The sequence below is a fragment of the Nicotiana tomentosiformis genome, chromosome 4 (assembly GCF_000390325.3).
Source record: "Nicotiana tomentosiformis chromosome 4, ASM39032v3, whole genome shotgun sequence".
Classification (NCBI taxonomy): Eukaryota; Viridiplantae; Streptophyta; class Magnoliopsida; order Solanales; family Solanaceae; genus Nicotiana; species Nicotiana tomentosiformis.
In genome coordinates, this window is record NC_090815.1 from 107,817,267 (window position 1) to 107,829,016 (window position 11,750).

At 37.3% G+C, this 11,750-nt stretch overlaps 1 protein-coding gene across 1 annotated transcript; it reads right to left on the reverse strand.

Annotated features, from left to right (window-relative positions):
- Nucleotides 1-1,668: 1,668 nt before the first annotated feature.
- On the reverse strand, nucleotides 1,669-2,658 carry LOC138910307 (uncharacterized). The gene has a single exon (XM_070201537.1). The coding sequence runs from the start codon at nucleotides 2,656-2,658 to the stop codon at nucleotides 1,669-1,671; it is 990 nt and encodes a 329-aa protein (XP_070057638.1).
- Between the last annotated feature and the right edge of the window lie 9,092 nt (nucleotides 2,659-11,750).

Consider the following 11,750-nt stretch of genomic DNA (forward strand, 5'->3'; position numbering starts at 1 on the left):
CCGGGATCCATTTTGATGACCAAATGTTAAGACTCGAATTTTTTGCTGGTTGCCATGTGATTCCTTTTGAACAAATCGTCCATCCTTTGAAGATACTCTTCCAAATGAAGGAGGTGTTAACTTTTGACCATGTAGTCGTGGGGTTGGTGAGAAGCCTCCAAGCTAGACTGCTTAGTGTAGTCATATTTTTGGTGTTGATTGTTTTTAGCCCAAGCCCACCTTCTTCTTTAGTTTTGGTGATATTTTTCCAACTCATGTAGTGGACCTTTTTGGTTTCATTAGTGGAGCCCCAGATAAAGTTACTCTGGATGCGTTCGATTTGTTTGAGAATTTTAATAGGTAGATGAGTGTATTGCATGGCATAACTCGGAATTGAGTTAAGTGTGGAGATTGCTAGAGTTGTTCTGCCAGCTATATTGAGAAAGTTGGCTTTCCAAGTGGTCAGTCTACTTTGCATGTTATCAATTATGAATTGGTAGTTAGTTGGTTTTGGATGTTTGTGTAGGATTGGTAATCCTAAATATTTCCCAAACGTGTTACTTACTTTAATGTTGAATTTGCTTGCAACATTTTTGGCAATATTAGGTTGACAATTTTTTGATAGAAGGATCTTGGATTTTTGGAGATTAATATTTTGGCCCGATAGTTTACAAGAGGGAGAGGTTATTTTTGATGGAGTTTCAAGATTTCTCATTCACCCTAACTATTAATGTAAGGCCGTCCGCAAATAATAAGTGAGATATGCCAGGATCTCGTGGGCTAAGGTGCATGGGGTCCCATTGATAAGTGTCTACTTGATGGGAGATGAGTCGCGAGAAAATTTCCATACAGAGTATGAAGATGTAGGGGGGAAGGGCACCCTTGTCTAATACCTCTGCTAGGGCTGAAGAATTCAATCGTTGTACCATTGACTAAGATTGCAATATTGCTTGTGCAGATGCAGTGCATGATTAGTTTGGAGATAGATGAAGGGAAATTGAAGTACTTGAGGGTAAGGTAAATGAATGACCATTAAAGCATATCGAATGCCTTTTATAAATCAAGTTTGAGGATCATATTGGCCTTTTTCCCTTTCATGTTTTTAAAATTATTGATTATTTCCTGGATGATGATAACATTATCGCTAGTTCTCCTTCCTTTTATTAAGCTAGCTTGGAATGGGCTAATGAGGTCATTGAGAAAAGGTTTTAATCTATTATCAATTATTTTAGTGATAACTTTATAGATCGTATTGCAAAGGCCAATTGGACGGAAATTTTTTAGGTTATTAGCATTATGGATTTTTGGTATAAGGCAAATGTAGGTATTATTAATACCTATTGGAAGGGTTTTGGTGTGGAACACTTGGAGACAAAAGTTGATAACAGATGGGCCAACGATATTCCAATATTTTTTGTAGAAAAAGGGGTGTATACCATCGGACCCTGGTGCTTTAAAAGGTTTGAAGGAGAATATGGCATTTACTACTTCAAACGGCAGTATAGGTTTGTCCAAGGATGCGAGATTAATTTTTGTGAAGCTTGTGGGATCTTGGCGAATACTTTGCGAGTCAGTATTTTGGTGAGAGGTCGTGAATACATTGCGAAAATATTGATAGGTATGTTGAAGAATTGCCAAGGGGTCATTGATCCAGTCCTCCGCCTCATTTTTGAAGTACGTGATTTTGTTTTATCGTTTTCTGTTAGAAGCCATAATGTGAAAGAATTTAGTATTTGCGTCTCCGTCTTGAATCCAAGAGATTCTAGCTCTAAGTTTCCAGTAGTCATCTTCTATTTTGAGGTAGTTATTGTATTCTGCTTGTAAGGATTGTTCCAAGTTTTGAAGAAAGTCACTGTTAGGGTAGTGCTCAGATTCTTGAATTCCTTTAAGCCTAGATACGATTCTTCTTTTCTTTTTAAAGATATTTCCAAAGACTTTGTTCTTCCAGGTTCTCACATTTCCTAGAAAGATGTTGGATGCTTGGTGGTAGATAGACCCTTTCCAACTATCCTTAACAAGGTTACTGAAATCTGAATGTCTGCACCAAAAACGTTTCCAGTCTAAAGGGTTTCTGAAGGGCATGTTAGTTTTAGGGATTATTTGAAGGAGTAAGGGATTATAATCAGAGTGCGTTTTTAGTAGATGAGTCACTATTGCATTTGGAAAGTAACTAAACCAATCGTTATTGGCAAATATTTTGTCTAGTCTCTCCATAATAAGTCTTTTGTTTTTCCTCCTATGATTCGACCAAGTGAATTTGCATCCCTTGAAGCCTAGATCAATAAGATTACATTTATTTATACAGTCCCAAAGGTACTTAGCACGATTTCTATTGACACGGTTACCACCTAATTTTTCATTTGAAGTTAATACATCATTAAAATCCCCGCCTACAAACCAAGGGCCTTTATAGTTAGCATGCATATCAACTAAGTTGTTCCAAAGCTGATTTCTACAGTTAACATTAGTGCTAGCATAAATGAAGCTAAATAACCAAGATTTGTGAGTAGAAATTACCTCAATGGTAGCACTAATTTCTTGGCTTCTACGGACAAAGCTATGAACATTGACAAGTGTGTGATCCCAGAGAATGACCATACTACCAGATTGGCCTTCAGCTGGAATTTCAATCATGTCAGAAAAACCATATGGCTTTAGAAGGGGCATGTGGTTATCCATTCTAAATTCCAAGAGGGTGAACATGCAAGGGCGATATGATAAAAGAGATAGCCCTATTCATGTTGATGTTCCAGTTGTGTAGATCCCCATTCTCCAGCACTCTTGGTGCATGCACTGGATTCCTTTGCTAAAAGGGACCCAAGATCATTGTATGTTGCCCTACTGTTGGGTCTGTTGGTGGTCTTATGCCGATTATGCACTTGTAAAGTGCCATCGGACAATTGAGAATTTGCCTCTGTTCTTGCATCTCCAAGAGAAAGATTTTTACCTCGTCGAGATTTGAATCTTCAATTATCGATTTTTGTATTAAGTTGATGGGTTCCACTGCCTCCTCCATTATTTCCTCCTGGTGTGCCATATTTGTGTGTGCATGTGGCTGTGGTGGGCCCTGATGAGCCATTGGTGGTGCATGTTGAGCATTGTGAGTCAGTGTTTGGTTTGCATGTGCACCCCAAGGTGTGAATGTTGGGTTGATGTTTGTTACAATCTCCAGAGTGAAGAATGGTAGTTCTGTCACTAGGTTTAGGTTTTGGATCGGGACAAAGTGTGGTGGCAAACTCCACTCTCCCATCATCATCTGAGTAACATTGGGTGTTACATTTGGGGTTATGGTTTGGAGAACATTGTTCAGCCAAACATGGTTCATGTGGTTGTTTATTGCTATATGGATACCCTCCGAGATTAGTTGAGTGAGATAGTGGGTGTTTTGCAACAAAATCACTGTCTCTCTTCCATTCAACATGATGTTGAAGGAGATGGCATGGCCCATCAGTCCCAACTCTACCTAAGATAGAGGTTGATGGTTCTCCGGTAGTGGAGGTTGAACAAATATTGTGGGAGTGTTCATGGTCTTGGACTGTGGGGGTGTTTGGTTTGCCATGGTTTGTGCTCTGGATTTGGATAAGACGATAGAGTCTTCTGGTAGAAATTGGTATTCTTGGCATTGTTTATTGTGGAGGATGTTTTTATAGGTGGTAATAGAACACTGTTACCAATGAATATTCACTGATGTTCCTGAATATTCACTGGATGTTCCTCAATGATTGTGGGTTCTATTTGCATGCCATTTGAGAGGGATAGCGTGAGGGATTTATTGAGGATGGATGCAGATTGGTTTTGGGGTACGTGTTCCTTGGCATTGGCCATTTGGTTAGTAGAAAGTTGTTGGCATGACAGGTGTTTTATGTCATTAATGGCATGCATGGAGTAATTATGGAGATTAGTTGAGTGATTTGGGTTAGTGTCATGATTATTATCATGGAGGTGAATTTGTTGATTACTGCCGCTTAATACGTTGTTGTCATAGTGCATGCAAGTAGAGGAGTTACTGTAAGTGGTGGACACGTGTTCCTTTGATGTGTCTGTTTTGTGACTCATTGGTTATGAAATAATTTTCTTTTATTTTTCCAGTCGACTGGTTGGTGGTATTTTTCAAAACCATGTCATGTTCCATTATAGCCGAAAAGTGGTTTTTTGTTTGGATATTGTTTATGTCTGTGGAGTATTCCCCAGAGATAGGTGTTTTACCTATTCTATTTTCAACCAATGGGTGGTGTTTTTGACGAGTTTTGCAGTTTAGTTTTTAAGAGGTAAGAAACTTGCATGTAATGGCATCAAAGATGTTGACATCAATACCTGCTGCTTGTGCTGCTTCTGAGATCTCATTTTTTGGTGTCTTTTTCTTCCCTTTGTGGAATGTAACAGTTTTCCATTCTCCATTTTCGTTAGATGGTCGATCTTGTATCAGTCCACCATGTTCCTTGTCACCCTTTTCCTTTGTTACTTGATTGGTTGATTGCTGTCGAGAGTTTGTGCACTGCCCTGTTGAATGACCAAGATGACCACAATTTTTGCAAAGTAGCTTGTCGCCTTCATATAGGATTTGTTGCTTGTGGGAACCTATCAACACAAATGGTTTCATAGGTTTGTTTAGAGGCAGTTCTAGACAGAGTCTGGCATATCGTCCTCGTAGAGCAGCCGATGTACAAGCTACGACTTTGAGCAATCTTCCAATTGTGTTACCCACTGTTTTTAGGATTTTCCCATCATAGAACTCTGTGGGGAGATGGGGTTGGCGTAACCAAATAGCTGTGAATGTTTGTTTAGTAGTCGAAGTAACAAAATTTGGTTCACAACGTTGCACTAATAGAAAATGTCCAAAGAGCACTAATAGAAAATGTCCAAAGATGAACAAGTGTTGCGGAAGCCGAATATATAGAGAGTGATTAAATCACAACAATTATATCTAAAGGTAGCTAATAAATAGTAAATGAGAAATAATAATAAAATAAAAACCAAAAATTAACGAGGTTCATCAAAATTTAATTTTTTCCTAGTCCTCGGACACAATCAACTCAAATTTATTTCACTCCAAAAATACAAGTGAAATACTACAAGAGAGAAAGAAGATTCAAATGCCTTAGGAGATAAGAAGGTAAGTGAGAGATGTTTACAAATGAACAAAATATTTGCTATTTATAGAAGAGAAATGGCCTTAATAATGTCATGCATGACATCATATTAAGTGTGAACATGTAATGTAAATGCATCTACCAATTTCTTCCTAAAAGGAGGTTTCAAATGTTCATACTAGTTCACATTAATCTTGTCAAAATTCAACAAATCTCCACCTTGGCAAGATTCCACTTTTGCAATTTTCTCTTACTGATAAATTTTGATTGTGTCTTCAACTCCAATCTTCAAAGTTGAACAATGTTCATCAAATTCAAACAATGTTGAAACTTGATCGCAGTCACTACTTTTGTTAGCATATCGGCAGGGTTGTCTGTAGTCCCAATTTTCTGCATCATGACTCCACCTTCTTCTATAATATCTCGTACAAAGTGATATCGAACATCAATGTGCTTCGTCCTTGCATGATAAACTTGGTTCTTTGCTAATTAGATAGCACTCTCACTATCACAAAATAGTGTGATATTTTATTGACCAATACCAAGATCTCTAAGAAACCCTTGAAGCCAAATTGCCTCCTTTACAGCCTCCGTAATTGCCATGTACTCTGCCTCAGTAGTAGACAAAGCAAACGTTGACTGCAAAGTAGACTTCCAACTAACTGGTGCATTTGCAATAGTGAAAACATAACTAGTAGTTGATCTACGCTTGTCCAAATCACCCGCATAATCCAAGTCACAATATCCAACCAGATACTGACTATCTTCCTGCTCAAAAATCAATCCAACATCTACAGTATTACAAATATACCATAAAATCTATTTCACAGCTTGCCAATGCTCCTTTCCTGGATCATGCATATACCTGCTTACAACTCCGATAGAATGTGAAATATCAGATCTTGTGCAAACCATTGCATACATCAAGCTATCAACGGCATTCGCATATGGCACTCTTGACATATACTCTTGTTCAGCTTCATTCTTCGGCGACATAGCAACACTAAGCTTAAAGTGAGGAGCAAGAGGAGTGCTAACCGACTTCGTATTCTCATTCATGCCAAATCGATCTATTACTCTCTTCAAGTATTCTTCCTGAGATAGATAGAGTTTCTTTGAATGTCTATCTCTTTTTATCTCCATGCCAAGAATTTTCTTCGCCTCACCTAAATTCTTCATCTCAAACTCCTTTCTTAGTTGAATCTTCAACTTCTCAATTTCCTCTTGACTTTTGGAAGCTATCAACATATTATCAATGTATAGGAGAAGATATATGAAGGATCCATCTTCAAGCTTGCGCAAATACACACAATGATCATATTTGCTTCTTTTGTACTTCTGCCGCAACATAAACTTATCAAATCGTTTGTACCATTGTCTAGAAGATTATTTCAATCCGTACAACGATTTTCAAGTTTGCACACCATAGTTTTCTTTTCAGCAACTTTGAATCCTTCTGGCTGAGTCATATAGATTTCGTCTTCTAAGTCTCCTTGTAAAAATGCAGTTTTTACATCTAACTGAACTAATTCCAAGTTCAACTGTGCTACCAAAGCCAACAAAACTCTAATGGAGGAGTGTTTCACGACTGGAGAAAATACCTCATTGTAATCAATTTTCTCCTTTTGAGCGTACCCTTTGTCCACCAATCTTACTTTGTAGCGAACATCTTCTTGGTTAGGAAATCCTTCTTTCTTTGCGAATACCCATTTGCACCCAATTGCTTTCTTGCCCTTTGGGAGATTGGCCAATTTCCATCTGCAATTCTGATTAAGGGACTGCATTTCTTCATTCATTGTAATCCTCCACTTATCTTCTTCTGAATTTTGGACTGCGTCTTTATAAGTGGTAGTAACACCATCAGCTACAATTGAGGCTGCACAAGCCACCATCTCTATGAGACGAATAGGTTTCTTTATTGTTCTTTTTGGCTTACTGGTTGCTATTGATTCAAGTTGTTGTTGGGGTTCCTGAGTTGAAATCTCCCCTTCCACTGACTCTTCTTCCAGGGGAAAATCTTCTATTGTTTCCTCGTTTTCTCCCTGTGTTGGAAAAATTAATTTTCCCTCAAACTCCACCTGCTTTAAAGCACCATCAGTTTGTTTGACATCTTCAAATGTCACCTTATCTATTATGACAAATTCATCAAATGTAACATCTCTGCTGAATATAACTTTTCTTGTCTCTGGACACCATAATCGATATACTTTGACTCCGAAAGTAATCCTCATAAATATAGCTTTCTTTGCCCTCGGATCCAATTTTGACTCTTTCACATGATAGTATGCAATTGAGCCAAACACATGCAAAAAATTATAATCTTCAGTAGGTTTTCCATACCATTTTTCAAATGGTGTCTTGCCTCCAATAGCGGCAGATGGTAGACGATTAATGAGGTGGCATGCATATGTTATTGCCTCAGCCTAAAATTCTTTGCCCAAGCCAGCATTGGATAACATACACCGAACCTTCTCTAACAAAGTCCGGTTCATGCATTCTTCCACTCCATTTTGTTATGGTATTTTTTTTACGGTGAAATGTCTCAAAATGCCATCATCTTCACAAATCTTATTGCAAAGATCATTTTTCTATTCTCCACCGTTATCTGTGCGAAGACACTTTATCTTTCTGCCTGTTTGAGTCTCTATCATCGCCTTCTATTTGAGAAAAATTCCCAGCACCTTATCTTTGGTTTTCATAGTATACACCCATACTCTCCAGAAAAAGTCATCAATAAAGGTTACAAAATAGTATTTTCCACCTAATGAAGGTGTTTTGGAAGCACCCCAAACATCAGAGTGAACATAATCCAAAATACCTTTAGTATTGTGGATTACTGTTCCAAATTTAACCCTTGTCTGTTTTTCCCTAACACAATGCTCACAAAACTCCAAATTGCAAGTCTTTACTCCTTTTAACAATCCTTGATCTAATAAAATCTTCAAGGATTTTCCTCCAGCATGTCCCAAGCGCATGTGCCATAGCTTGGTTGCTTCTGCCTCCTTGTCATCACTGGATGTCACTGTTGCTGTCCCAATAATTGTACTACCGCGATAGTGGTACATGTTATTATTTCGCCGGATTCCCTTCATTACCACTAGTGCACCAGAGCATATTCTCATTACCCCATTTTCTGCAACGACTTTGAGCCCCTTTGACTCTAGGGCTCCTACAGAAATGAGATTTTTCTTCAATTCTAGTACGTATCGAACATCTATTAATGTTCTGATAAATACATCATGGTTCCTTAATCGGATTGAACCAATACCATATGCGGTAAGAGGATTGTTATTTGCGATGTGAATAACTCCACATTCTCCTTCTTGAAAATCAACGAACCAGTCCTTGTTGGGACACATATGATAGCTACAAGCTGAATCCATCAGCCATATGTCAGATGGTTTGAATGGCTCAGTTGTAACTAGCAAGAAATCAGAGTCGTCACAATCAGCTACATTTGAATCCATGACAGCCTTTCCATTGTTAGGTTTGGCCTTGTTTTTAACTTTGGACAGTCTTTCTTCCAACGCCTCTTTTCTCGGCAAAAGGCACATTTATCTTTGCTGGGTCTGGATCTTGACTTGGATCTTCCTTTCTTCGTTCTCATATGATTTTGAGAACGACCTCTCACGACCAGTTCTTCTCCTTCTCCACTCTATTGTTTTTCTCTCTTTCTTTGTTCATAGCTGTACAAGGCAGAACAAACTTCTTTGAGAGACACTTCATCATTCCTATGAAGTAGAGTAGTTTCGAGGTGCTCGTACTCATCGGGAAGTGAACTTAATAACATTAAGGTCATATCTCCATCACTAAAAGTCACGTCCATATTCTGCAAATCTGTCGCCAACTTATTAAAGCTGGTGATATGATCATTCATTGTAGTACCAGGAACATATGTGAAGCGTAACAATCGTTTTTTCATGTAAAGTTTATTTTGACTGTTTTTCTTCAAGAATTTATCCTCCAACGCATTCTACAATTTACTTGCAGAAGTTTCTTTTGTGTATGGATACTTCTGTTCTCTTGCGAGGTAAGATCGAATGGTACCACAAACAACGCGGTTGATAATCTTCCAATCTCCTTCTCCGATATTGTCTGATTTCTTTTCTTCTATGGAAATATCTAGCCCTTGTTGAAAAAGGACATCAAGAACCTCAGCTTGCCACATCCAGAAATATCCTGACCCGTCAAAAATTTCAACCGCAAATTTCGCATTTGACATAATTCTTTTCATAAGCGAAGATGCCAACGACGTATTACTGACACCCGATGTGGACTCTTCGTTATTATTATCTCCCATTTTTGCTACAGATACTATTTATTTACTGACAGTACAGAACACCAAAATAATTCTTTTCTGATGTGGAAGTTCAGTCTATGCTGCAACCACAGAGCATACTAAGATAGAACATTGGCTTTGATACCAATTGTTGCGGAAGCCGAATATATAGAGAGTGATTAAATCATAACTACTATATCTAAAGGTAGCTAATAAATAGTAAATGAGACAATAATAAAATGAACACCAGAAATTAACGAGGTTCATCAAAATTTGATTTTTGCCTAGTCCTCGGACACAATCAACTCAAATTTATTTCACTCCAAAAATACAAGTGAAATACTACAAGAGAAAAAGAAGATTCAAATGCCTTAGGAGATAAGAAGACAAGTGAGAGTTGTTTACAAATGAACAAAACCTTTGCTATTTATAGAAGAGAAATGACCTTAATAATGTCATGCATGACATCATATTAAGTATGAATATGCATGAAAAATGCATCTACCAATTTTTATTCCTGAAAGTAGGTTTCAAATGTTCACACTAGTTCACATTAATCTTGTCAAAATTTAACACCAAGGTCCATTTTGTAGTGCGTTTTCCATATTCTCCTCCTTGTTGAATCTCACTATGTACTAGTCTTCCCCAAGATTAATTAGTCGGAAGGCCTCTGTTGGTTTTCAAAGGTCTGTCAATTTACGCTTTAGGATTTGGTGAAGAAGTCTCTTTCCTTGTAGTTTAATTATTATCGTGAATCGCCATGGGTAATAAATACGCTGTTTATCCTCCCAAGTTATAGGGACATTGTAGTTTTTTTCCTCGGCGTCAGTGTCCCGTTCATCTTCTTCTTCATTAGTAACAACATCCATTGGGGCTAGGTGAGGAGGTGGGACTGATATTGAAATGCTTTTTCCTGTTCATTGGTCAATAACCTATCCTTGAAGGAGTTGGTTTCAGGCTTATTTAATGGCTGAGGCGATTTAATGTCCAGTGGTTTGGGAGGAATTTTCCGTCGGGGTGTTGGGCCATGGTTTTCCACTTTACAAGACTGTTTTGGGGATGTGAAGGGTTTGGTTTTTTAGTGAGAAAGTTAAGGCAACATCTAATATATATGGTTGAAGCAAAAATCTTCTCTATAATTTTGACTCTTCTAGTAAAATCTTATACTCTTTTTTTGTTGCTTCTAATGAAGAAGTATTCATCTGTTTTACTTCTAATGAAGAACGAAAAGGAACTTTAGTGGCCAGCAACAACAAAATGAGAGAAGACTGCTAACTTTATAGATTATCTTGTTGACCGAAGAAATTGTTGTGTGATTTGTGTCAGAATTTGTATGTCTCTTGAGATGCTCCTCTCTTCTTTAACTATTCTTCATTTGCCGTTTCTCTACCCTCCCTATTCCCAAAGGATTGACTACTTTTGTTCTTCCCCTTCCTTCTTTCTTATTTGGATAATAGGCCAGCAGTTAAGTCATTAATAAGTAAGAAACTATACTTTATATGCGATAAGATTAATTTGGTAGGGTCCTTTTGCTGATGTTTCAGAGCATCCTTATCCAGGTACGTGTAATGCATGAATTACGTACCATTTTATTTTATGTGCTATACATTTGAGTACATAACAATTCGACTGTCCAAATCACGTAGTACAATTCAAAGGAATTTCTTTTCTTCTTTCTCTGGAGGGGACAAATTGAACGTATTACTAACCCTTTCCGTTTTTGTGAACTTATTTCCTTTTTGGTCCGTTCAAAAAAGAATGATCTTTTTCTAAATTTGGAAATAATTTTGCTTAAACTTATAATTCTACCCTTAATGAGAAGTTTTTATAACCACACAAATACTCTAGGCTCCTTTTTGAATTGCTTAGGAGCACAAATTTCAAAAGTCTTCATCTTTTCTTAAACTTCGTGCCCAGTTAAACAAGTTCACATAAATTGAAACGGAGGAAGTACCAAAATGTGTAGGAATAGTTTTCGAATAATTAAACTGATAATTACTTCAGAAATTAAAATTATTTGGTAGCGAGTCTTGAATATTTATCAATACGAGAAGCAAAAAAGGGAGAATATTTGTTGATAGTGCTGATTTCATTGATTTTTTGTTAAAATCTAAGCAGATAACCACTTAACCTTTATCAAGTAAATAATTGCAGCATAAAATAAAAGTTTCATGAAACAATCAAAGTATGGAACGTTGTATGTATACAATGGCATAATATATATAGGTGACTATTCAGCGAAACATCCCACCTATTATCACAAAATGTCACCTCATTAGCCCAGATAATCAATTATTAGAGGCACAACTACGTAAACTTTGGGTTGGCGGACAAATTTTCATATTTGCTTACAATTTTATATAAACAAAAATGAAGTCTGTATAAGTATGAGTATTGTTGTT

Coding starts and splice junctions, on each gene's coding strand:
- LOC138910307 (XM_070201537.1), bottom strand. CDS start 2,658: ATGGATAACCACATGCCCCTTCTAAAGCCATATGGTTTTTCTGACATG.